This window comes from Rhododendron vialii, chromosome 6a (assembly GCF_030253575.1).
Source record: "Rhododendron vialii isolate Sample 1 chromosome 6a, ASM3025357v1".
Taxonomy (NCBI): Eukaryota; Viridiplantae; Streptophyta; class Magnoliopsida; order Ericales; family Ericaceae; genus Rhododendron; species Rhododendron vialii.
In genome coordinates this window covers 30,562,172-30,589,778 of record NC_080562.1, presented here as the reverse complement: position 1 = coordinate 30,589,778, position 27,607 = coordinate 30,562,172, and the positions used below count along the sequence as shown (strand labels likewise).

General features: G+C 38.3%; 2 protein-coding genes and 1 pseudogene across 3 annotated transcripts; 1 reads left to right on the top strand and 2 right to left on the bottom strand.

The window, feature by feature from the left end:
- Positions 1-140: 140 nt before the first annotated feature.
- On the bottom strand, positions 141-4,770 carry LOC131329534 (mannan endo-1,4-beta-mannosidase 2-like). The gene is made up of 5 exons (XM_058362704.1): positions 3,990-4,770; positions 3,241-3,438; positions 2,065-2,187; positions 1,342-1,553; positions 141-781 (listed from the first exon to the last, which is right to left on the bottom strand). The coding sequence occupies exons 1-5, from the start codon at positions 4,344-4,346 to the stop codon at positions 373-375; spliced, it is 1,299 nt and encodes a 432-aa protein (XP_058218687.1). The 5' UTR covers positions 4,347-4,770; the 3' UTR covers positions 141-372.
- A 2,461-nt stretch (positions 4,771-7,231) lies between these two features.
- On the bottom strand, positions 7,232-8,310 carry LOC131329261 (uncharacterized; annotated as a pseudogene).
- Positions 8,311-18,969: 10,659 nt separating this feature from the next.
- Positions 18,970-27,590, top strand: LOC131329490 (probable serine/threonine-protein kinase At1g54610). 2 transcript variants are annotated; one of them, XM_058362630.1, is made up of 9 exons: positions 18,970-19,405; positions 19,542-20,304; positions 21,061-21,345; positions 21,540-21,857; positions 22,801-23,028; positions 23,957-24,057; positions 24,463-24,577; positions 26,542-27,006; positions 27,147-27,590. In XM_058362630.1, exons 2-9 carry the CDS (start codon positions 19,879-19,881, stop codon positions 27,366-27,368), a joined length of 2,160 nt encoding a protein of 719 aa, XP_058218613.1. In that variant the 5' UTR covers positions 18,970-19,405; positions 19,542-19,878; the 3' UTR covers positions 27,369-27,590. The 2 variants fall into 2 exon arrangements, with proteins under 2 accessions (XP_058218613.1, XP_058218612.1); XM_058362629.1 differs by having other exon boundaries at positions 18,970-20,304.
- Positions 27,591-27,607: the final 17 nt, after the last annotated feature.

The following is a 27,607-nucleotide window of genomic DNA, read 5'->3' as shown; positions in this document are numbered from 1 at the left end:
AAATGAACACTTATTAAGAGACAGCTTAAAATGAAATACTGTACACAAAATAAAGAACGGAGAGAATAGTATATTTCTCAACACTGGTGCTTGGAAGTTGGAACATGAAGAGCAACTAGAAAGTAATCACAGGGAAAAAATTACCATGAACTCTAATTTTATTTCCTTTTGGTCCACAATGAATACTACATTTTACAACAATTTGCTGCATTTTTATGCTGCAGTTTCATTTACATTAAAAATAGATGCTATCAAACCTTAACTTACAAACCTAACAACCTACATCCTGCACACTTGGAACAAACTTAAACCATAAAAAATGGGAACCAATCACCGGCATATAAGACGTTCAGGTTTTGGTTATCAGAAAATTTACCGTCTCTGCAAACACAATTCTTTCAAGTGCTCCTTTTGCGAAGGGAGCACACCCTGAGATATTGCCAGCCGACATGAATGTTGAGTTATCAACCGGTACATTGATGGGCTCTCCCAAGGGACAATCCCGTAATCATCGTTGTACTCTTCCATCCCTCCAACCAAGAACTGCCACACAAAAGATCCAGCGCCTGAATCATTTTTCTGGGCAGATTCATAGATGACATCATAAGCAATTTTGTAGAATCTTTCGCGCTGAGATGGCTGGAAACCTTTGCTCAGATTTGACAAGCCGAATTCAGTGAACATGATAGGTTTCCTCAGTTCTTTATCACCATCTTCGATATGAGAAACCATCCATTTGGAGACATATTTTAGTTTCTCATCTAGCTCTTGCTCAGGAAACCTACCAAAGAATGAAAAGTTTTAGCTGACAATCAAAAAGCACAGTTTCCACTTGTTTCTATCGAAATGGCCGAACTGTTTTGTTGTCCAGGAACACCAAAGCAAAATACTACATATGAAGTCAAGATTGTATGGTTTCAATGCATACTGGAACATAGCAAGCTGCACAAAAATACGATGCAATATGGAAGATAACATGAATAGTGAGAAAAAATTTGTGTTAGTGTGACTGATACAGTAGTTATTTCTCAGTAACTCTTATGCCATATATGTTCAGCTTCCATATTGCTGTAGAAATTCCTATAAATTTTTCCAAGCAATTGTCGATATTGTTTTTGTCAGCAGCAGAAATGTTTCGAAACATTTCCATTTTCATGGTAATCAAAACAATACATGGAAGCTGAATTTTGGTCCTTGTTAACAGTAGATAAAATGAAAGGCCAGCTTTTGAAAACAGAACTGAAAACAGAACCTCAGAAGGCCCTTAAAATCTTCAATTTCGCCGTTTCTAAGGTTTAAGAAGTACAAGAATGTGTTATAGAAACATTAACAGAAGCTTACCACTGGTCAGGGTAGATATGAACAGTGGCAAAATCGATGGTTGAGATCTTGGAGTTGCGAATAAAATCAGATCCAAGGTTAGCTGCCCATTCTCCTGGGTTTACGGTTAGCCTTTTGGGACTCTTGGGACCGTAGAACCCTTCAAGGCCAATGGTTAACAGATGCTTCTTGTCAATTGATTTCACGAAAACTGACATTTCTTCTATCCAATCCTGCACTTGTAGACTTACATGTCATTAAGTGCACTTGCATACTAATATGTCATGAAGTCATTTTCATACTTGGATGTATATGAACCACCATAGAAAGAGCGCAGGTGGTTCGGTTTGGTTTCTCTCTCTCTCTCTCTCTCCCCTCTATTGTAAAACAACTAAAAAGGTGTAAATTATAGAAAAGCAAACATGAGTGCAAATGAGTTGTCTGAAATTGTATGACTTGATAAATTCTAGTAGGTACAAGTTTTGTTACACCTTAAATTAAGGAAATCAACCATGTTAGGAATGAATCTATTCTGCTTTTACCACATTCTCAAATCTCAACATTCTAAAACTATGTCAGCCTTAAAAATTCAGACCTGGAACTATTTACTCTCAAGGACTTCAGAAAAAGATTAGAAGTTCCAAACCACTTTAGTTGCCTACTTAGTAAACTAAAACAATTTTGGATGCCTTTGGTCTTTTCTATGGACATGAGAATAAAGCCAGGTAGAGGTCTAAAGCTTACTTGGAGGGTATTGCCTGAAGGATCAGAGATGCAGCGAGGCTCATTGATCAACTCCCATGCGAAGATGGTGGGATCATCCCTATATTGAATTCCAGTGATAGTGTTCCTCCGTGTGAGCAAAGCCTACATGAGTGAAATTTAATTGCACTGGTGAAATATCCAAAACAAAGATCATCACTCCAGTTTCAAGTTTCAGCAGCCAACCAGCATAATGAAAGATATTTCAATAGTTCATACAGCTGAACCCGAAGATTTTTCATAAAGCAATTTCAAAGACATGATTGATTGGCTTATCAAAACAAAAGGAGAAGACATGATTGATTGGTTAAATTATGTAAATCCTCTTGTTTTCTATACATCACCTTTGAGTCATTACAATAATGGTTCTCAAGTTAGTACTTGTTTCTTTATATTTTTTGTTGGCAAATGATCCATTTGAAATACCCATTCTTGTTAAACACGGATTTTTCAAGTTCTAGCCCAATGGATGTTCTTTTTATGTTTCACAATCTCACTACTATTTCTACAACAAATTGTCTGCATGATTTTATTTTTATTTTTGATCGGCAAAAGTCAGTATTATTAGAATAGTTAGATTTGTACATTGGAAGAGGAGTTTAACTCCTGAGCTCATTTTTCCGGGCACCTAAAAGCACACCTGATGCAGTTCGGCCAAAGGCCTTTTGGCTTGTTTGCATGATTAACTGGACTTACTAAGCAGGCTTTTGATCATTTTTTGTAAATAACTTAAGGACAGCCAGTGGGAAATCTAAAAGACAATTCCGCATAAGGATTTCACCCAACTTCATTTTGTCTTAAAAGCACCCAAATTAGTTTACTTGGTTATAAGCCTCAAAACCATTTAATTAGATGCACCTAGTTATGGAAGGAAATGATCACTTCATAATTTTGCATATGGCAATTTCTTCCTGCAGCACTAGCCATCTACGAAACAAAAATATTGATGCGTCAAAACCAAATTATTGATTTATTTGATTCTCCAAAAGTTTGGAAAGAGACTCAAAGGTCTTATTGGCATGTTATGAAAATTCTTTTGGCACTTGATAAAATCACAGGAAGTCCTACCCACATAAGCTGAAAGGCAATGCCCAAAGACTGCTGATTGAAGAAGGGGAGAAAGAAACAACAATAAACAAAAGAGATAAGATGTATCACCTTGACATGATTTTTGAAATAATTGCGAATTGATGGATCATAGAAGAATGAATCATTAGAAGAGCTCAAACCAACTCCTTCTTCCCATGCCCACTTGACGTATTGTGTCTTCCCACCATATGGTAGCAAGTTATTAACTAAGCTAAGAAGCAACCGTATTCCGTGTTTCCTGGCCTCTGCAATGACATGATCCAAGGCCTGCCATACGATTTCCACATTAAAATAGATAGGATCAACGATACAGATGATCATATACAATGGCTTTGACCAAACTAGAACAATTTAAGTGCTCACAGCAATTTTGTATTTATTTCACTCCGCTTAGATGTCGACAAACTTAAGAATTCCCCTTTCTTTCCTTCTATTTCTGCAGGAATCAGGGAGACATATTGTGGAGGAAGGTCAAAAGAGTTCATTGAGATTTGCAGATACCCAGTGTTTATGGATGAAACCACAACAAATAAAAATCAATATCCGGACAAACCGAATTAATTTCTCGATTTCAGTCCATTGTTTCGTTCAGCCGGCCGCTGAAAGATACATATGGTTATAACAAATCAGGGCCCCAGTCCAGGAATAAATTAGAGTGTACTTCAATTCATGTTGAATCCATAAGGATGCATGTTTTTGGCTTGATTCAATTAATACATTTCTTAAAATTCATTGTAAGACCAAATAAAGGACCAAAATCAGGGCTGGGAAAAATATAATAAGGAAAGCTAGACTAACAAATAAAGAATTTCCCTTACCCTAAATACTCTCTCATCATATCTGCCAGGGGAAATCTGAAGGGCATTGTAGGCACCATCGTTGAAGGCCCAAGTTCGGCACACGGTAAGGCCCATCTTCGCGCCGGCTCGGAGCATTTCCCTAACCCTAGGTCTAGTGTAATGATCCACAGCATGGTCCATTAACCAGTAAGAGTTCCACCCATTAACGTAGAAGACTCTACCATCAACCATGAAATGAGTCCCATTCCTTTGCACAAAGCTCAACTCGGGTCCATTACGGTAATTGACCCATAAATCACCAAATGACCAGTAAATCAAAACAAGAAATGATGCAAAGCCAATGATGGGGTAGAACAGTCCATTTCCAGCTACCATTCTCTGTATTGCTTCTTTGACCAGAAGAAGAAGAAGAACAAATGCCCTCAATCAAAAGTGATTCTTGATTCTATCTACGGGAATTCAAATCTACAAATTGCAACAAAATCACAGATACCCAGACGATCATTTGTGTACCTTAGATTTCTCCAGCCCCAAAATCTGGGAAACCCAGATGGGAAAAGAATGATTGGGATACCCCAGATCCCAATCAATCGAAAGAAAACCCAACTCCAAAATCATCAAAGTGGGACAGAAACTCAGATAAAACGTGTATATGGAGAGAGAGAATTGGAGAGGAAGCACGCCTAATAACAGGCCCCAATAGAAGCTGTCACAAAATTATGAAGGAAAAAGATTAGTAGTGATTGGAGGTGGGTTTGTAATTTGTGGTGAAATATTGGTGTCGGTTGTTGTCTTATTAGACCTGCTAACATTTTCTTGTTTTCATGTTTGAGTATATTCTTTGCACCTCGTGTTCCTGTGCCAAATTTGATACTATATATTGTACAAATTGAGATTGTTTCGCATCGCATTTGATTATAGTTAAGCTTTGGAACATTAGTCAAATGAACATGGTACAAAATGAAGGTAAATAATAGACGCACAGGACTTTTGTCTGTTCTTTTTCAAATTTAATAATATGCCCTCACATATCATTTTACGATTTTTAAACTTCAACATCTGTTCACCGAGTTATTAGACACTTTTTTTTGTTGAAAAAGAAAGAAAGTACATGTATGGTATTGATACTCGTCATTTTCACAAGAGAGTATTGTTCAATCACATCACACCACATAACACAACTATCTGTAAGAAACCTCAATGTAGCAATGTCGAGGCCAAGAGTGGTGTTTGGATACGTTTAGTCCTAATTTGTAAACAAATCAAGGTCCCAATGGGCCTAGTTTAATACAGTACATACTGTGTAAGATGATATAACGTCAATCAAGCACCAAGGCCCGATAGCTGTGGAAGCCTATGAAGCCCATCAATAGCATTTATAGTTCTAGTTGGGACTTCGGAGTAGGGCATCTTTTCTTGTGGAAAACTGCGCTGAGTAAAATTAACTTATTGATGGGCTATAGTCGTGGAAGCCCATGAACTTTTGCTTATAATAATGGGAAAATTTCAAAATGGCACCTGAACTTTGTACTAAATGTCACAGAGACACCTGAACTTAACTTTATTTCAATTAAACACCTGTATTAACAAAGTTTCCAAATTTAGACACCTGAATTTAAGTTTATTTTAATTAAATATCTGTACTAATAAAATCCCCAAATTTTGACCCCCGCCGTTATACTTCGTCCCAAAAATTGCTGATATGGCATCTCCAACCTGTTTAAGTTGTCCCATTGCACATGTTTCCAACAGGGGACGATGCACCCAAGCGAAACCCATCATTAGAAGTATGTCGAGCAGAAAAAAGAACTGGGTTTGGGCAAAAAAACATGTGCAATGAGGCAACTTAAACGGGTTGGAAATGCCATGTTAGCAATTTTTGGGACGTAGTATAACGGCGGGGGTCTAAATTTGGGAATTTTGTTAGTATAGGTGTTTAATTGAAATAAACTTAAGTTCAAGTATCTAAATTTGAGAATTTTATTAGTACAGATATTTAATTGAAATAAACTTAAGTTCAAGTGTCTCTGTGACATTTGGTGCAAAGTTCAAGTGTCATTTTGAAATTTTCTCTATAATAATAAATAAATAAATAAAACGCGTCAGACAACTAACTAAACAACTAGTAACTTATGAGTGGTAACAAGCATGGCCTTGGTCAATCATATACATAGAGAGAGAACCAAAATAAGTAGTATATTTCTTTACCAGAAGGTAATCTTAGAACATCTTTAGCAAATTCTTCAAATTCAATGATAAAAGGTAATGGATTATCATACAACCTTTTATAACCACACCTCATTTTTGTTCTTTTATGACATCAATTTACAAACTTAACCTTTCTTTTCTTTTCTTTTTTGTCAAGCGGAAAATACAAACTTAACCTTTCATTTGTATACTTTTTCACACTTGAAAGAATGATGAGACTTGGGCTCTGGTAGTGCACTAATACGCCGAAAGAGCAACTCTTGCCAGCAACTTTTGGGCTACATTACCCTCACGCGTAAGCGTGTGAAACGGCTATAAAATTAAAGGGATGTAGAGATTAGTTTGAAGTGTGTACAAAATAGTCCGGAACACCCTGCATTACCAAAAAAAATAAAAAATACACGAAGGAGCATTTTGTGAGATTCATCGAGATAGCATCTAATCGTTTCATTTTATGAAGTCTGTCACATACTTTATTTTTCATACACTAAAGTTGATTGGATATCGGTATCCCTTAACTGAAAATGTACGTTTTCTAAATAATGAATTATTAGTATGATCCAAAAATAAACTCCTATGAGACAAATATAAGTTGATTTTGTAGTTATAAATGCTCGAATCGTTAGATTATATTTGCAGCAAACAAAATGCTTATGCTCATGCTCTATGAACCCTAAAAAGAGCATGAACCCTATAAAGTGAAACGTTCGAATCATGGTAACTGACGACGATATCTCGAAGACTACTGAGGTGCATTACAACCTTTAATCAATCTTCCAAAAATCCCCAAGGAAAAAGACCATCAAATGCTTACTAATTTACTTCAAATCCTTAACTTAATTTTTTTGAACAGACGCATATGGTTGCATTCATGAAAAGCTTTTATCTCATGCTCTATGAACTCTATAAAATGAATCATTCGAATCGTGGTAATTGACAACGATATCATGAAAACCGTTGAGGCGCATTACAACCTTTAATCAATCTCCCAAAAATCCCCAAGGAAAAAGCCCATCAAGTGCTTACTAATTTACTTCAAACCCATAACTTAATTTTCTTGAATAGAGAAGCATATGGTTGCATTCATGAAAAGCCTTTTTTTTCCATCCGAAAACAGACTACAAATTATGATACAATCTCCACCAAGCGAAAGACAAACAGATTCAATTCCGCTTTCCAAAAAAATAAAAAAATAAAAGAAGATAAACAGATTACATCAAAAGAAAAACTTGCCTATGTCTTATATTAGACACGATTCTCAAACTCTCTTCACATACTAGGGAGATGCAGATCGAAGTAAATTCCGCAATAGGAGTCGTAACTAACCTGTATTTACAAAAGTACCAACAAATTTTGACAACCTAATAATAAGAATCCCCAACCTCTCCTCTGCTCCTCCTTACAAGAGCAAAGTACCCAAAAACGGCACAAACAACAGCAACAACATTCCCTTCCTTGATCAAGATCTTCCCCACAAACCCACTAATCTCAGCCGTCAATTTCCTCCCCTCCGCCTCCACCGCCCTCCGCGGCTTCCCGCAGAAGGTGAGCAGCACCATCACGGTGATCCACGTCACCACGGCGGCCGGCACAGCCACGGCGACGGCGGCCGCCATCGACAGCAGCCCCAACACCGCCCCCAGCTCCGCCGCCACGTACAGGGCCGGCGCCGGCCACCACCCTGAAGTCGAAGAAGACGGGTTAATGGTGGATTCGTACCAAGAGAGTACGGATCTGAGGATGTTCCACGAGGATGAGAGGAGGATTGCGTAGACTAGAATGGATAGGAACACCCATGTTCATCTTTGGATCATGAGCCTTGTTATGAACAGAGAACATGCTGACGTTGATTTGGTGAGTGATGTTGAACGTTGTTGTTGTTGTTGTTCTGTGGTGTTTGCTGCCATGGATGCTCAATGCTTGCAGTTGTGGTTTGGTTCTCTCTCTCGAGAATCTCCTTTTATCCCTTCTTTCTATTTCTGTACGTTCGTTTATCTCTTTCTTGGGGTGTGGACTTGGACTTTTGTTTAGTGCACAGAAGGAGAGATAATCCGTACGTATTTCTAGATGGATATATGGGAGGAAGAATAATTACACTCACGGGGAAATTGCGGGAAAGGTGATGGATGGCCTGATGGGTTTTAGTATTCCCTTCAACGCAGGGGATCGATTTGTTATGCAAAGGAAATTGTCAAAGAAGGACGGCTTGGGACTTGGGAGATGCTGTGGTGCAGCCCGCCACCGCAGTGTTGTACGGCAGCTGATTCGGCCATCTATTTCACTATAATGTGTTAGGGCAGCCGATTCGGTCATTTATTTTAGCATGGATGGCTCAGATTTGATCCGAACTCCTACAGATCTATATCGTCTATTGTTTGAATTAAAATTCAAGCTATCAATTATTGAACTCTCTGTAGCGCTGCGATGCAGGCAGCACCATAGCCACCCTAGATCCACGAAGGAGAGAGACACGAAGGAGAGAGAAAATTATAGCATTTGATAGGGGTGTGCAAAAAATCCGCGGGGCTGCGGACCCGACCCAACTGGACCCAAAGGGTCTCGGGCAAGGTCGAGCATGTGGTTCGGACGGGTGCGGGTTTACTTTTTGTTAGAAATCAAATTTCGATTTGGGGTTCGGGTTAGTGCGTTCCTTACCCATTGGGTCGGACCCGACCCGACCAATCCATAAAGCTCAATTTAGTTTTTGGTGCAACCCAACCGGACCTGAAGTAAAGAATTGGGTTTGCGGACGGTTCTTACCACCTGTGCGGTTTAATTTGCGGGCCTAAATATTCTTACCTGACATGGTCGGATCGGGTCGGGTCAAAGCCGCCCCGCCCCGCCCCGTGCACACCTCTAGCATCTAGAGAATATGATAGGAGACACAAAATGGGTATTGTATAGAAGGAGAGATATGTACTTATGTGCTTGATTTGTTTTTCTTACAACTTAAGTGTACGTACTAGTTTACATGCTCTTCGATTGTTTTTGGGGATCACTCTCATCTCTGCTGGTGGGATCTCTATTAAAATTTGAGCAAAACTTCGCATAGATTGGGTCCAAAGGAAATGATTGCACATGAAAAGTTTTGAATTTGAGGTCTTAGGAGAGATCGACTCTTAAGTCTCAGACTTTGATAGCAGACGAACCGCTTTGGATTAATATATGCTTTGATACCGGACCAAACTGGGGACGAATGATTAATTCGAGCATACAACATATCGTTCTCGCAAACGGGTCCTTATGGTGGGGAATCTAGGGATAATGAGTGGAAAATGTGTTGATACTTGCAAAATTGCAATAGTAATCCGAGAACGCGAATTGATATTTACAAAATATCAACTGTGTATTTGATATCCAAGAAAAATCCCCAAAATGACTTGTGTTTCTTTTCTTGGATATTTCAAAAAATACTTGTGTAAAAATTGTTTTTATTTTTTATTTTTCTGACTCCTCTCATCGAGACGAACCAATGGTACATAAAAATTTGACGCAAAACTAACAAACGAGAAAAAGATTCGAATAAGAATAAAACAAAAAGCCTGTAGTCTACAACTTGTAGATTGGTTCGGGAAATACCCCGTAATTCTGTGAAAAGGTGAGACTTGAAAGTTGAAACTCTACGTGTTTGGACCTCCTGGAAATTGTAAAATCTAGAACTAAACTAGTTTCTATAATATGAATCACAAGTCAGATACTCCCAAGCACCCGCTAGAATTGTCATGTGGTACTTTCCGTAAATAAAATATCACTATCATACAATGTGAGTCAATCCATGTCTTTAAGAGTGAATGATAACGCAAAATTGGTCAATATCACTACCATACAATGTGAGTCAATCCATGTCTTTAAGAGTGAATGATAACGCAAAATTGGTCGCTACGTAAATAGTTTGGAATACCACATAAACAATACCACGTGGTACTCCGGGAGCAATCTAAGTCCTCGATGGCCAAAGTTGACGTTGTGGTCCTGAACCACGACACAATGTCTTTGCATTACACCTGCATGACACGGATAGCCTGATTTTTTTGTCCATTTGCAAATACTACTACAGCACAATTTTTCGTAGATTCCACTCTGACCACCGCTATATTAATGGCACCGGTGAAACGAAAGATCAAAGCACATCGATTTAGACTTTGGACCAAAAGCTCATGTATCCATCCTGCAAGTTGAACAAACAGCAGTTCCCTTTACTCTCTTCTAGTCTTGTGGTTGGCTACTTGGCTTTGGTTTCAAGCTCTCTCTCTCTCTCTCTCTCTCTCTCTCTCTCTCTCTCTCTCTCTCTCTCTCTCTCTCTCTGTTGGGTTGTCTTGACGACCTCTTGTTTCACTTTCCAACCCTGCAGATTCCCTTAGGGTCCCATTCCTAAAGAAAACTGTTGTCTTTGGGAGTCTTGATCCATAAAATACGAAAAGGTAAGTGCATGTGGTGGATGCCTTGCACTGGGGGGTGATGAATCATGATCTCTTTTGGTCATGTATCAAGAATATATATTGTTGACTTTCAAAATATGCCAAAAACTGGTTGAAGAGTCAAGTAGAAAAATCGTCGAATCAAATTCAAGTTTTACAAGTAATACATACATATATAGCTAGCTCTAGACAAATCCTTTGCGACGGTAAATCTGGACCTTTATTTTTTATTTGAAGCTATGTATAATAGTCATTGTTGTAATTTGAAGACAGTGAATAAACGTATATAAATGAACAACAAGGAAAGCGATTAAGATTTATCCGAAGAGGGAGGGGCGAAGAGTGTGTAGCAGGAATTCAACTGGGATACGGGTACACCACACGAGAAAATGTTGGGAAGAGTAGAACAACAATTCAGTTACAATATAAATCTAAGGACACATACATTTTTACACAAATCTTGTACATATACTTTTATGGAGCCCACCTCGGGTCCCACCAATATGATCCGAACCATTCATTATTTTTGAAATAATTTTTTAAGAGTTTCTGTAAAAAATCAACTCGATATGATATCGGTAAGGATTTTTTCAGAAATAATAGGGTGAAACAGCCTGATTCGCAAAAAAACACTTACAGTTCTGCACATAAGATTGCCAGCGAAGACAAATTAACAACCAGGGGTCTCCTGATGAAATCTGTTTATAAGATCTCTACACTTTGACGCGAGCTATCAACAATATAGGTGTCTACATTATTTAGTTGATGGTTCTAATGTTTGGTCCTCACTAAAGTCATGTTGCATCTCACAACCTATGTTACGTGGTTCCACCATTTTGGGTGAAGCACCATTGTTGAGACAACACAATACCGATGTGGGTGTGGAATGTGTACTGGACACAACAATTCAAAACCAATATGGCATTTCTACACTTGTCCATGTAACATAGCTCAGAAATACTTGTCAACTTAGAATGCTTGGAAACATGCACAATGAGTCAATCTGAAATTCTTTTCTTGGCTGGCTTGGCTGTGGATTAATCTCTTGTAAAAGAGGCCAACTTCAGAACCAAAACAGTCATGTCATTCATATGCACCATTGAATTTCTTGATTTCAAGTTGATATAGTTGTTATCTTAAACTCAAGTGAGAGTTGTGCAGTTCAGTTTGATCAACGGCCAAGAGTTTTAGAGTCAGGCTAGTCAGGTCACTTGGTTGTGTTTGGTTCATTTGGCTAATATTTGCATTGACTAACTGGACTTCTCATGAGGCTTGCACCTTTATCGCCAAACTTGGAAAAAGTTGTACCTCGTACTTATTTTTGCAGCTGATAACATTTTAATCTTGTAGAAGAACTCTGTTTTATTTGGTCCTATTTTTCTTATTACTGGGAGATTATTGTGAGTTTTTGTATACCCCAATCTATTCCAGTGAGCTTGAACATGTTATGACCATCTTGCAGGAGGAAACCTTAGCTCGAGCCCCTGTAACGATCCCATAGAATCACCAGAACAGCAAGAATCAGAAAACAAAAAGGCGTGCTTAGAATTCCTTGCCACGTTGTGGTTTCGAACGTGTGCTTGAAGCCTTGCGAGTTGGATACGAGTCTGTTCGAGATCTTCTCAACTCCTTGTTACGAAATGAATGTCTCTTGGCTTTCAAACTCCTCTTCTTCTTTTTTTCCTGCTATTAAAGTGAGGTTGGAGTGGATCTTGGATTGTGTTTCTTAGTTTGTACAGTATATACACTTTGCGACAGATGTGGAAGTGTAAAGAGATGTTAGTCTAGCCACTGAAATAAGAATGAAAGATTGTTCATTTTCTGAGCCAAAAGGCTTACTCTAATTCCATGATCTTACTCTATTATCATTTCTGTTGAAAATGAATGATTGGACAGATTGTGCTCATGGCAATTAGGATGGGTAATTGTAGAAGAAAAATAATGTTTTAGCAACCAAATGCATTTTTTTGTGACAAAATTATGAGGTTATTGAATTCTAGTAATTTGGTTCCTAAAAGCAAAAGGCATTTGGAGACCATATTTATCGGTAGTTGACATAAGCTTTTAGCAACAAAATGTTTATTAAGGACAAAATTTAGATGGCCTTTTGGGACCAGTTTTTTTGTCCAAGAAAATGAAACTATTGTGGACTTTTTGTGGATTTGGTTGCTAATTCATCCCTTTTAGCAACAAAACTATTATATGGTCCCCTAAACTGGGTTTTGGACTTTCCTGGACCACTTTTTAAGCACAAACCTCGTGACAATGGAATGTTGTCCCGAAATGTCTTTGGCAACTAAAATTTTAGCTTTTGCAGCCAAAATATTTGGTCCCTAAAACCATTACTTGTTGTAGTAGTGAGGGCGGCGGCGATTTGCCGTGCACAACACGCTACGCAGCATGGGGCTACGCAACACCTTCCCCAGTCCCTCTAAATCAACATGCTTGAGTTCTCGATAAAAAAAGGGGTTTGAGTTTTGCAGCATCGATCAAATCATATTTGGTCCCTAAAACCATTACTTCTTGTAGTGAGGGCGGCGGCAATTTGCCGTGCACAGCGCGCTGCGCAGCACGGGGTTGCGCAACACCTTCCCCAGTCCCTCTAAATCAACATGCTTGAGTTCTCGATAAAAAAAGGTGTTTGAGTTTTGCAGCATCGATCAAATCATATTTATCACCCACTTCATTGCGGTCAAAAGCCAAATGCACAAAATAAACATTAGTAGAAAACATAAGGATGATAATAATATGACCACAAGAAGAAACTCCATCGGCTATCGATGCTGTTTTCAATGGGGCTCATACTTTCTGACTCATGGGGTTGTTGAAAGTTGTGTAGTTACTGAGATTCAAGTTTACTTTATATGGATGGAAAGGAACCTTTCAACAGAATTTTATGTCTAATAATGATCGGAAGCGGGGGGGGGGGGGGGGGTGCTGTGCTCGATTCTAGGCCCACTCCGGTCTCGCTCCAATAATCGGAATCGTTCATTTTGTAAAGCTCGTCGAGTAGAATAACCATGCAAAAAATCAGCTTAATTGGATATCGTTAAACGCCTAATCAGGCCCATATAACTCTCGGTTCATGGGTTACATCCAGTGTTTCGGGTCCATTCTTTTCAACATAAAAAAGTTCCGATCAGGCACTTAACGATATCCAATTAAGTTGATTTTTTTTTGGATGGTTGTTCTACTCGGCGAGTTCTATAAAGTGAACGATTCCGATCATCGGAGCGAGACCAGAGTGGGCCCAAAAACTGGGCCCAGCAGCACGCTGCTGTCCCCGGGGGACAGCAGCCCCCCGCCTCCATAATGATCAAGCAGCTAGCTCAGCTTTTGTTATTAGATCAATATGGGCTTATCTCAGCTCGATGAGGAAGATCGAGCCTTCTGTGGAGAATAAGACCCAATGTGACAATTGGGGTCTTGCAAGTTGGCATATATTGCAGCAAACAGATACGTAGTGATTTCTTTGTTTCCTTTACTTATTTTGTACAGTATCTCTTTGCATAGAACCCGATAGGTTTGTTCTCAGCTTGTATAGGGTGCTTTTCTTTTGAGATATGTTTTCCTCCTTGAATCCTAGTCTTGAGTTGTATTTGGTTTGGTCTGTTATAAAAGAACTTGTACTTGTCAAAAAAAAAAAGGTAGGCTGAAATCCAACCAAAATATTTCTATGCTTCAACCATATGATCTACATTGAGAAAACTAGAAACTCAACGTATGCAGTCTGTTTCAAAGCAGGTCGGGTATAATGATCCACGCGTCATTGCTTTCTAATCAGGCGGGAGGAACTCCGGAGATGCCTGTTGCATATGTGGATACTTTGATGAATATTGTTGCATTAATGACTCTTGTTTTGAGATATGATGGTTCATATTGGCCAGGCCATGGTATAACAGTCATACCTGGGACCTTTAATCTGCTTCAGTGGAAGTTCTTTGGAGATGATACACGCTTGGATGTTTTCAGATATGTGGCATGTTCGATTTTGTCCTTTACCCAGACAAGTCTTGGCATTGGCTTAACTTAAACTTATTTAGGTTGTAGTATTTGTTTTGTCTTGTACCTTTTTTTGCTTTTCCTTTGCTTTGAACACTTCGTTGGATGTTTTCCTTTTTGCTAGGTTTCTAGGCTTTCACTTGCTTCATGCTGTCATGGTGCTCGTGCTTAGCTTGGTTTATCTTCTCCCTACACCCTTTATCGAGTTTTACACATCTCTTTTTGCTGATAAAAAAAAAATAATGACAGCATTTTAGTAGGAGTGGTTGAGTTTTAGGTTCTGTTGTTTGTTTCTGGCAGGACTTGTTAACCTCGGCATTTGCCAAGCATATTAACGATGACTTCGGTCACACCCGCACAAACGGCGCCCGCGCCACCGCTTCGGCCATTATGATGCCCATATAAGCACCCCGGACATATGGTCTGCCGAACCTAAGACCCTCACTACGGCTGGGACTTACACTCTGGTTCGGCTTGGCAAAATACTAAGGTTGGCCACAGCTCAGTTACGCTCACGCTTCGGTGAGTAAACCACCCACAAACTCAAAAATCCGCTAGTCCTTTCTACTTTGGCCAAGGACCGGCACTTTGGCCGAACCTTAAACCAAAGTGGGGGCACCCACAAACCTTTTTTCGGTCCTTTAACTTTGGCTAAGGATTGGCACCATGGCTGAGCCCTCAGCCAAAGTGGGGGCACTCATCGAAATTTTTGTAAGGCTTTCTTACTTTGGCCGAGCCCTAAGCCAAAGTGGGGGCACTCATTGAAAATTTTCTCAGGCTTTCTTACTTTGGCTAAGGCTTGGCACATTGGCCGAGCCATTAACCAAAGTGGGGGCTACGAACAATGATGTCACAACAAAAAACAATCAGAATTGAAAAATTATAAGACATGAAAAAAGGCTAAGGCATCAGAATGAATATCAAAACCATTTACAAAGTTGATCAAGTCATTCGAGGGCATCAAAGTAAAAGCGCTATGGAATCCCTAAGCTAGGAGGCACGGCATGGTAGACCGTTCGATGCCGTCCCCCATAAAACTATTACATCCAAGTTCTGATTGCCCAAAGTTCGGCAAGAACATCCCTAGTCAACTATTACTGCACGGCAAACTCCAAATGTTCGAAGCCGTCCGATCAAATGATTGAATTGACTCCAACAATGAAGCTACTTCTAATCTTTGTTCCAAGTATGTACCATCCTCCTCGATTATTTCAAGCACATCAATCACCGATGCAAACATACTCATTAAGCTAACCAAAGAACTATAATGATAGCTCCAACATGTGTATCCCCATACCGCTTTTGAGACTAGTTTCTTGACTCAACCCTCACCCACTTGCAAACTCTCCAAGACTAATTAGCGCTTCAACAACTTTTTCCACTTGTTTCTCCCTAAGAATGTCTCGTGGCTTGCCTGATCGATGTTCCAACAACATTCATAACTTTAGAGACCAACTGAAAGAGACATCCAACATGCGGTCATCGTACTTCTTCGCCACAGCTACAAGAGCTAATTATAATTGGTGCGCAAAACATGGTAAGTGTAGTACGTGCATGTCCTGGTATTGTAGCTCAGAGAGTGTGATCATTTATCCCTCAAGATTAAAAATAAAGCAATGGCTGCACTCTGAAATGTTTTGTGTAAAATTAATGCTAGCTAGATTAATGAAATTTAAGCCAGCATCTTGGAACCATACACACCCACGTATCGGCCCACGTCTAATTTTTCTCAACAAGTCTATTTGACAACGCTGGCTAGCTGGATAGTTTTTAAATTTGCAAGTCACGTCCCATGGTTTATTAAACTTGCGATCAAGTCCAAATATTATAGTAAACTGGTATAATTTGCATACGTACGGACCACCGTCCAATTTTTTCGCCAATACTGTGTAGTACATTAGTTGGGTGTCAGAGGAAAATTAGTGTATTAATAACAACGACAGGGGGTTCGACGTCTCTCCATAAAAGAGAACACCAGGCCTCTCTTTTGAATTTTGAAAGCCAAAAAGGTACAACCAGATAAGCTAAGAGCCGCATCGACGGACTGGATACGCATTCGGACCGTCCAATTGACCACGACGAGATCAAAGAAACGTGCCTTGTAGACTCAAAATTCGAGAGTCATGCATGCATACATCTGTTGCATTTAATTTCATTGATTGAGTTGATCATCCAAAAGTCTAAACAAAATTAACTGAGATTGCTGTAATCTCAGTGTCGACAGTTCTACTGGCTTCAATCCATATCTCGTACAAGAAAAAAGATTTGGTTTATCAACTGGACACCTTTTTTTTTATTGTAGAGTGAAGGCCTTGATGATAGACTCACCATTGATCTTATATTTAACAATTCGAGCTCGTTGCGTAGGACACATTGAACACATCATTCATGCAAAATATCAAATTAATTTGACATCAGCAGCTATGGAATAAAATTATGAGCAAAATAAAAAAAATTGACGGTCCGAGCCGATTGTTTAGCCTCCAATATCTGATTAACCTTAGTTTTTTTTTTCATTTTTTTTTCGTTTCTATTTTAGTCGTGTACTAAAATTTAAAAGTTAAAAAGTGAAGTTTAAAGGGTGTGGTGATATTTATTCTTTTTTTTTTTTTTTTTGTATTTTTTGATTTAGTATTTTGGTTCGTCCTTTTTTTAAAATTTTTTGTTAGATTTACGTTATATTTTTCTGAATTTATTAGTTTTCTTGACAAGAGGAGTCTAAAAGTATAAATTTATGACCAAAAGCAAAAAATAAATTCACAAAAGGCAAAAAACTAGTAAATAGCTGTTATTTTTTGCCTTCAGTGTCGACTTATAAGTTTTTTTTCAATTTTGGTCAATATTTTTTAAATTCTTCTGATTACTATTTGTCGAGATGAGTGATTAATCAAAAAAATTACAACGAAAGGATAAACGAAAAATTAAACAATACTGTAAAAAATCAGACAAAAAATTTAGAGTTATTGATGGATCATGGAGTACAAGCTATTTTTTGATATTTTGGTATTTAGAGGTCGGGAGATGCTCCAAGTACGTGCAACACCTGATTAATTTGTGAACAACCTTTTTTTTTTTTTTTTCCTGAATTTTAGAATTAAAAAAAATATACTTATAACATTATTCTTGAGAAAACATCATTAATTACACACAATAACCTTATAATTTTATCAAACTTATCTTGACAAAGTAACGTGACAAAATATTTCTCTTTCAAATATCATGATAATTACTTGTAATTATGAAACCAAATTGGAATTTTTATACCAGGAAGGCAGGAACCCTGCTGTGAGTTTTGTTTCTTTTTTATTATCGTTAAGTAAGTTATGAATATAAAAAATTAGATTGATTGAACATCAAATCCTGTGAACAAAATACGCATGCATATTCTAAAGTTTATTCTCTATATTATACTAGTAATTTTTTTTTTCAAAATAAACGTGTTTCATTTATATTGGCGCGATTTTGATGAACTTAAACATTTTTTGCAAGCATTACCTAGTGGATGAGTCGAATAAAATGAGCAAAATTAAATCACATTCTAAGCTCAGGATGAGATCCTTTTACTAGGCATGACGATCCGGACCAACTTAATTAACATGGTTGATTGCTTACGCTTCCTTTGGCCTAACTATTCACTGACTTTTGGCATTGTCTTTGTGGTTGTTTTTCTCTTAATTTTTATTATAGTTAGGTATTGTTTTTACGTATATCATTCGGTTTGATAAGAAGAATCGAAAAAGTATAAAAATAAAGTCAAAAGTTTGAAAAAAATTCCTTACAAATGGCCAAAAGACTCGAAGATTGTATTTATGGTTGTCTTTAGTGACTTTTTTTTTTTCAACTTTGGGCTTCATTTTTATACTTTTTCGATTTCTCGTCTAATTGAACGATGTGACGTAAGAATTATACCAGAAGCTAGTCAACATTAAGAGAAAATAACAAAAAGACGATGCCAAAAAGACTTCCCAAAAGTTACCCCAAAGTGGCTTGACTCACCAAGTTCAACTCCGTTCGCCAGCAAAACCCTTGTGACTTTTAGAAAATTATTTGGTCATTAATTTTGTGATTCTGAATTTAATTAAGATACGTGTAAGTTGATCCGGACATCGATTACCAAAACAGACAGGAGTATAAAAAAACATACTATAGTTGATCACTTGAGCTATGAACTCCAACCTATTACCAGATACCAGTAGGAGTAATTAATTTGGTCCATTAGGAATTCGTAGTCAATTCCACTAACTCGAACAACTCCATCAGAAAAAAATTATAGTATATTCAAATCAAACAAAAAATGATCAGCGGCTGTATTACTACTAATTTTTTACTCTTGTTGATGAGAAGTTTATTTATGATCGGTGAAATCAACCTCATTATACTACTATCATTTTCCACTAATCAGCTGCAACTACTACTCCTACTTTTCAGTAGAGAGAGAGAGAGAGAGAGGGAGAGAGAGAGAGACGTTGGAGATTGGACAGAGAAAGAGTTGTTTTTTACATTTCTGGAAATAAAAGAAAAGAGACTGAGCCTCGCCGGCAAGCCTTCAATGGTTGTATGTATATTTTATTGAGTGCGTCTGTATATGGGTATCCTTTTTTCTTTTTTTTTTTGGGCAAGTGTATATGGGTATCCTTGTACTACGACTGTGCTGAAATGGTCAAAAAAAAGCAACAACGGAATGGTTTTTTCAAAACCAAACTTTTTCAATCCACTGTCTTTTCCAAGAAACGGCAGACAAGTGCAGAAAGCCCCAAATCAGTGATCAGGGGTTTTTGGGTTGGTCCCACTCAATTCCAATTCGAGGTACATGCGCACTGATTGCTCTCCATGTTTGAAGTTTCAGGTCCTGTTGGATTATAGAATCTATACAGGAATTTATATAGCATTGTAGCATTGATGGCTGATTGAATTTCTGGTTTTTTTTATTGCATGGGAGTAGTATTGGCTGATAAATTGGTGGTAAAGGAGTTGAATTCTGTGTCTGGATCAAGTTGAGTTCATTGTTTTCTCAAGTAGAAGAGGGTTTTTCAGATAGAGTTAGTTGTTGGTTTAGGGGGTTTTGCTGGTGATTCTCTATCTGTTTGGATCAGAACTTCAGTTGATTGTTCTCTTTATAGGGATATCAAGAAGAGAAGTTTTTGGTAGAGTGACTGGTTGATGCTGCCTACAGTTATTGCAAGTGATTTATGTATTATTAGTAAAGGGGGAGTTCTGTTGATTGTGAGACAAGGCTCGGTTTGGTTTGGGGAGTTGTGTTGGGTTTTTATTGGTAATTCATGGGTTGCGTTTGCGGAAAGCCTAATATTGTAGAAGATGTCAGACAGACACTGAGGGGGAGACAGTTGAGTAGAGAGTCGAATAAAGGGTTGTCGAATTCAGATGTACCACCTCGAGTTATTTCTTCAAAGAGAGATGAGAATTTTCCGGTGAAAGAGTGGTTGTTAGATGGTGGTGACAATAGAGTCAGGTTTACAGATAAGAAGTTCACCGGTTTAAATCAGGTCGGGGGGGACTATGTTGAGAGGTTGTTAGATGGTGGTGCAATAGTTGCTCCTGATTATCCAGCTATAGCAAGCATCCCAAAAGCTACAGAAGGGGAACAGGTTGCTGCAGGTTGGCCTTCTTGGCTTGCTGCGGTAGCTGGAGAGGCTATCAGTGGATGGGTGCCACGGCGTGCTAATACCTTCGAGAGGCTAGACAAAGTATGTTCCTTTTCTGATGTAATGGTCAACTGCCGTTATTTGTTTATTACAGTTATGAAACTGCTATCTCTGGGTAATAATTGTGGCGCGAAGGTTACCATTACTTAAAGCTTGAATGGTTTTCACTTTTCATGGAGGATGGATAGTTGTGCGTCTTGATCTTAGTTCTTTTACTTATGGTAATAAAATATGTCGAAAGGCAATAGTGCTGTAGCGAAGTTCTGCCTAACTACCTTTAAAATCTATGTTCAGTGATGATCACTTATACGCTTTGCTGATATTCTTCGACTGAACTAAAACTATCTACACCTAGAGTGTTCTACAACTTATCTAGGGTATTTTATTCTTGGTTACTGTTGAGTAAACATCATTTAACATTTATGATATATTTCTAAATGGATGCTGAAAGTGCACAATCTTCAAGGCTTTAACTCATTAACCTTGAAAACTAGTAGGTTTTTAACTAGCATCAATGGACCGAAGTTCTAAAAGCAAACTGTGGAGTGCTGAGAGAGTTGCAGTTACTAAAATTATAATCTTTCTCTAATTCTTGTTTAAATAAAGTAAGAATGCTTATAGTAGCATTTTATTCATTCCTAACTGTTAGCAAGCGTTAGTTTAAGAAATTGGTTTAGTTTGTTAGAAGTTCATGCTATTCTTCGCATGTTGTTTACATGTTTAGCGTAAATCCTGCATTCTGTTTGGCTACTCTCTGTCCTGATTTTGATGCTGGAGTATCGCATTTCATTGTTGCAGATTGGCCAAGGAACTTATAGCAATGTATACAAGGCTCGTGATCTAACTCACATGAAAGTGGTTGCTTTAAAGAGAGTGAGGTTTGACAACATGGATCCTGAAAGCGTCAAGTTCATGGCAAGGGAAATCCTTGTTTTGCGCAGGCTTGATCATCCAAATGTAATTGCATTGGAAGGCTTGGTCACATCAAGGACTTCTTGTAGCTTGTACCTTGTGTTCGAGTATATGGAACATGATCTTATGGGGCTTGCATCTCTTCCTGGTGTCAAATTCTCAGAACCACAGGTACTTGATTAATTTTTCTTTAAGCTTGGAATGCACTTCATGCGGGTTTTTTTTCCTTTCAATATAATCACATGCCACATGGTTACAACTTTGCTTTTCTTCTTGTGGTTAATTGAAAGAGTTGTACCCAGCAATCTGCAAAATGGTGTTTGATGCTCAAAGTAAAGCTCCTTTTTTCCTTTTGTGTTTTTCAGATCAAATGTTACATGCAACAGCTACTAAGTGGACTTGACCATTGTCATAGTCGTGGTGTTCTGCATCGTGACATTAAAGGTTCAAACCTTTTAGTCGACAATCATGGAATACTGAAGATTGCAGACTTTGGCTTAGCAAGTTTTTTTGATCCTCACCAGAGAGTGCCAATGACAAGCTGTGTTGTGACCCTTTGGTATCGTCCACCTGAACTTTTACTTGGAGCAGCTCATTATGGAGCTTCAGTGGATTTGTGGAGCACTGGTTGTATACTTGGAGAAATATATGCTGGCAAGCCTATAATGCCTGGTAGAACGGAGGTACAGTCCGTCTTTATTCTGTGAGCATCTTTCCAATTTGGATGTCCCACAATGCATGCCCCACTTTGAAGTGTCCTTTTAAGTTTTCCAAAATTGTCCCTTACAAGTCACTATTAATACTTTGGAAGTAGGGAGAAAGGGGCAATATTGGAAATTTGTACTTTTTGTATGAATTTGCTTGGATTAAATGCGTGGACTTGTTCAGTTTGGAACTTCCAAAAGGGACTGAATATAGGGAGCATTCATTAAGCCTTCAGCCTTGTCTGCTGATTTTCTATAGGGGGAGAAAAGATTTGAAGGAGGATCTAATCCAAAATGCTTGGTTTCTGAATTCATGTGGAGTATTATTTAACATAATAGAGTATGAACATTCCATGCTTAGCTTCAGTGAATGTATTTTTTTTATCATCATGATAAAATGGAACAATTTGGGCCTATTATACAGTTTCAGCAGATGTTTTGCGAACACAGGAAAAAAGGATGATGCTCAGAAGGCCTTTTGCCAACCCTTTCTTTGAAACACTTCTGAAGAAATTTGGAAAATCAAGCAGTTGAGAGAAAATTATTTGAAGTATTCTTAGTTGTCTTCAGGAATTGGGCAATTAAATGAGTAACAATCCAATATGCTGTATGGTGAATGACATGCTACAAGGGTCTTTCATGCACCAGCAACATTCATAATGTTTCCGGGTCAGAACTCAGAAGTGGTCCTTTCTCTGTGGTACAATGAGCAGTTTAACTGAACACTTCACCTTCATCCTGGTTATGGTCATGTAGGGCATTTTCCCTATTGTGTTCATATGCATATATATTTAAGTTATGTGCAACATAATGTAAATATCAAATACATTTTATTTGGTTACATACTGTAAAGATGTAGCTGGTACATATTTTGGTTTCCGTTGAGATGACAACTAAGAATGTACATGTTTGTATCTTTTAGGTGGAGCAATTGCATAAAATCTTCAAGCTTTGTGGCTCTCCGTCGGAAGACTATTGGAGAAAGTCAAAGTTACCTCATTCGACGGTGTTCAAACCTCTACAACCTTATAAGCAACGTCTTGCGGAGACGTTTAAGGATTTTCCTCCTCTTGCTGTATGGCTTATGGAGACCTTATTGTCTGTAGATCCTGAAAATCGGGGAACAGCAGCTTCTGCACTCAAAAGTGAGGTAATTTATTTATTTGTCTGTCTGTATAGTTCTGTGCGTCCATATGAAATCTTGTTTTTGTTGGTCTTTTGATGCAAAATAGAGTAAATTCTTTCTTTCGTGACATATTCTCTTGAACATAAAATGCTTCCTTTCTAAGGATAATAGTTTTTATTCTTTTTACTCTTAGAGACTTTTTTGTTGATTAGGGCAAAAATTCCAATCACAGGGAAGAGATTTTACAATAGGAGTTACTTGATGCAATTTTCAGGTTAAAGCCTAACAATGAGAAGTCCTTCTTTTGGATCTTCCTTGATGTTCTACTCCTTAATTTAAGGCAATTGAATGACATGTTTAACCAGAATCACATTATTGACCACATCAAAGCCAAATATGCGGTTTGTATGTTATGTCTAATACCGTGGGGAACACAAAAATATGGAGGAAAGTTAACAAGAATCACGTTGCTGATTTTATCCAGGTAAAAGGGCAGTTGGTGTGCACTAGCCATTAGGGAATGCACATTTTCTTGAAAGAGTTCCTGTGAAATTTTTCCTAACACCCTACATGGGATGTATGAAGTATGGTTCTCACCATTAGGAATGCACATTGCTTGGAAGAGTTGTCAAATAGCTCGTTGACATTCTTCCCATTGTATTTTAACTTCTGAATGATCACCTTTTCATTCCTTTTCTTTTGGGGAAAGACTTGGAACACATTACCAAGAAGATGTATTAATAAGATGGAGAAATTCAGAAGATATCTTCTCAGTACTGACTGACCATTGTTTCTGAGTTTGCAATCTTTGTAAATCTCATTTCATGTTTTCCTTTCAGTTGTCATATTAGTTACATCTAGGATGGATTTAATGCTATCATATCACTCTACTAACTCTTAAATTTTGTTAGTTTTCCTCAATTTTTAATTTTATAATTTTTTTCTCGAACAGTATTTTACCACAATACCGCTTGCTTGTGATCCTTCATCTCTGCCAAAATATCCTCCCAGCAAAGAGATTGACACCAAATTGCGGCATGAAGATGCTAAAAGGTGCACACTATGTTCGATTGTCATGTTTGTTACAGAGCAACACACTTTTTGTTGGTCTACTTACATTCCTGGAATGTAGTAGTACCGGACAAGAACATCTCTTGACGTCCTATTATTTAGGGTATGAAAGGTGCAAAATTGAACACCTTGTCAAATGGTCCATCTCATAGTCGCAGATTACGTATGGGTGCAGATATTCTACAGTCTTGTTATTACTGTTGTTGGCATGTATACGATAATGTGGAACTTCCTTTAGCAAAGAATGACATATAGGCATATAATCACTATGGACTACCAGGAAAGAAGAAGCTTTTGCTCGTTTAACCTTTTTGATAGCATTTTTAATACTTAAGTTTCACACCATGGAGTCATCCTAATTTTAACGCTCTCCATCAACTCTCACAGGAAAGAAGTGACAGGAGGCAGGGGGCAGAGGGATGACCAGGAAACCGGAGCAGCAACACAACCTCGGGCAGTTCCAGCACAAAATACTAATGCCGAGGCAGTGAAATCATTGCAGGTGCCTGATACAAATCGTTATTCATGTTTTTTCCTGCACCCGTTCTGCTTTTTCTAAGCATTCTTTCCTTCTGGGTATTCAAACATTAAAAGTTCTGCAAAATCCCATGATGTTACTGGACTTATGTAGACCTATATAATTCCAACCTGGTCTTATGAGGATTAGCCAAACATGCTAGTGGGGGTCACGAGGCTTCAAAAGTCAAAATCTTTTAAAAATATCTTTTTCTTGTTTGGATTCTGTTCTTGTCTGCTTGGTTCCTACGACTTTTTTGATATTGTTTACTGGGTAGTCCTTCTTTGTTGCATTCTACGTAGTTTGATCCAAGTTTTGTTCTTGTTGGTGCCTTTTGAGTCTTTGTTTCGCTATTTTTTGGGGCTTCCTTGTTGATTTTGCAGTGGCTGAGAATAAACCTCTATTCAGGTGGTCTAAGAGCATCTCCAACCCATCTCTAAAACCCCAAAATGGAGAATGGATGTGACATATTAGAGGGAGATTTTGTAATTTATTCCCACTCTTTCACTTTATGAGAGAATCTAGGAGGGACCCATCGTACTTTTTAGATATTTGGGTCTCCAAATTGCCTTTGGTTCTCCAAATATGGAGACCCTACTCCCATTTTGGAGACAAAATCTCTAAAAGTATGATGTTTTATGTATGTGGTGGAGGCACATGGGTACAAGGGAGAGCGGCCGACCCCATTGGCTGCCAAATTTCCCTTGGGATATGTATAATTTTTACCCCATTTTTATTAATTTGACCCCAAATTTTCATAGGAAATAGGTATAATTTAGCTATTTTGACCCCACAAAAAATCTCTAAACTGCCCCAACTTGTTTTAAGTGCATAGAAATCCTAAGCGTTCTCTTCTTTTCGAGAGTTGATAGTGCTAGAAATGAGACTATCATGTATTGTTTTTCAAATATAACAAGTCTTTTGGGGCCAATTATGAGGCAAAATGAATTATTAGTGCATGTCGATCTTATAATTAACCTTTTAATTTAGTTATTTTTGGACTTGTGTGTAGAAAAAATGTATTGCATATGAATTTAATTTTTGACCCCACTAACCAAAATTTCTGGCTCCGCCCCTGCCGTATGTATGTAACGTCAATAAAACTTTATGCTCAGAATTATTTATCCGTCAGTGTTTATCTTTGTGGGAATCAGTCAATGAAAGTTTATTATAGATACTTCGCTTTCAGAAGGTGATACCCCATTTGCTGATCGGGCGGAGGAGGATTCTCTTTTTATGGGCTGCTGATGGCATAGTTTGGAATACCATGCTGCCACGGTTTTGAGTTCTGTTTTGTGATACATCAAAAAAGATTTGGGATGCCCTAGCCCCCTCATTTTGACCATATTTTATGACTTAACTCATCGTTCTCTCTAGAACAAGATTGCTGTTGGTTTTTTTATGTTAATAATTCAATTAAGGTTTTTGTTTTTCTTTCTGGAAAATGAAATTTCTACTACAGTTTTAAGTGAAGAATAAGCAATCTTTAGGTTGTGTTACCAACGACCTCATTTCAAACTAATACACAGCCTGCAGGAATATTACCTGGACTAACCAATGAAAGGCTTAGAGCCGAAAATTATAGATGGGATTGAACATGCTTTATCTTGTGAGTGCTATTGTAATCTTTTCTTTTCTTTTTTTTGCTCGGCATGCTATTGTAATCTTTTCAAAATTTCTGATCTGACGCCTTCAGGAATAGAAACAGGTTTTATCTTGTACTGTGTCGGACACCCGTGTCCTACATATTCTTCGTTTGGGATATTTTTGTTCTCCTTGTTATTTTATTTCCGTAGTTCTTTCAGCGAATTCACCCATTATAACTATTTTAGGTCTTCCGATGCATTCTTCATGCAAGTGACTATTTTTTTCCCCTTGTTCATGTGAAAGTGATTACCTGAACATTTTGGTGTTCCTTAAATATTGAAGAAAAATTGTTTCGTGTACAGACCCGGCAAAGCAACTCCGGTTCAAAGAGCCGCAGTGAGAAGTTCGCCCGTTATCAGGAGGACGGTGCTACAGGGTTTCCTATTGGTCCACAGAGACAAACACGAGCTGCAAAAGAAGCGGACAAAGACCTAGCGGATCAAAATCCTAGAAGAGCTCCAAATTCAGGGCCGTTGGTTTCGGGGAGCGGATGGAAAAAGGCCGGGAAGAAATACGATGATATTGTTTTTCCTTCCAGCAGAGCAAACTTATCAACCTTATCTGGTTTAGTAGCATCAAGGGCGTTGTTGTCTGAAGAGTGCCCCGATAAACTTTTTCCTTCACAACTAGAATCAGAAAATCAATTGGGTATGTCGTCGGTACAATATGAAGTTTCGGGACCCATGAGGAAGAACGATCGGATCTTTGTCGGTGTCGGTTCTCAACGCTTAGAAAAAACCAGAGCCAGTGTCAAAGAGGCCGTTCTGGTGAGTTTCCTGACTATAAGTTTCTACATAAATGTCATGTTTGAAGCTACATATCGGTTTCATCATGTGATTATATTTTTGTCCCTCCTTATTCGATATGCTTGAATCCTGATTCCCCCCCTCCCCCCCTTTTTCTTTAGAATGGTCATGGGTCCAAGGGCAACAAGATGCATTACTCTGGTCCGTTACTTCGTCCATCAGATACTAACATGGATCAAGTGCTAAAAGAACACGAGCGCCGGATTCAAGAAGCTGGTCGACGAGCAAGGCTTGAGAAGGCGAGGCTAGCTAAAGGTCAGGATTCGGACATGCAAATACCGGCCACCAATCAAATATATGTCTCCAGTCGTGGCGCTGGCTAAATCAGCACACGCAGAGAGAGAGAGAGAGGGGTCTCGTGTAAAATTATAGTTTGTGTACATATATTTTGAGTTAGACAGTGATTTTGGCACTCCATATTTAACATCTTCCCTTCAAAAGTGGAGTGCGAAAAATCAATTTCCATAAATCTTCCTCAATTTAGTAGAAGTACTTTGTAACATTGGAGTGTGAGAATAAAAGGAATCACCAAATTTTGAACCAAATTGTGCATTTTTGTAGT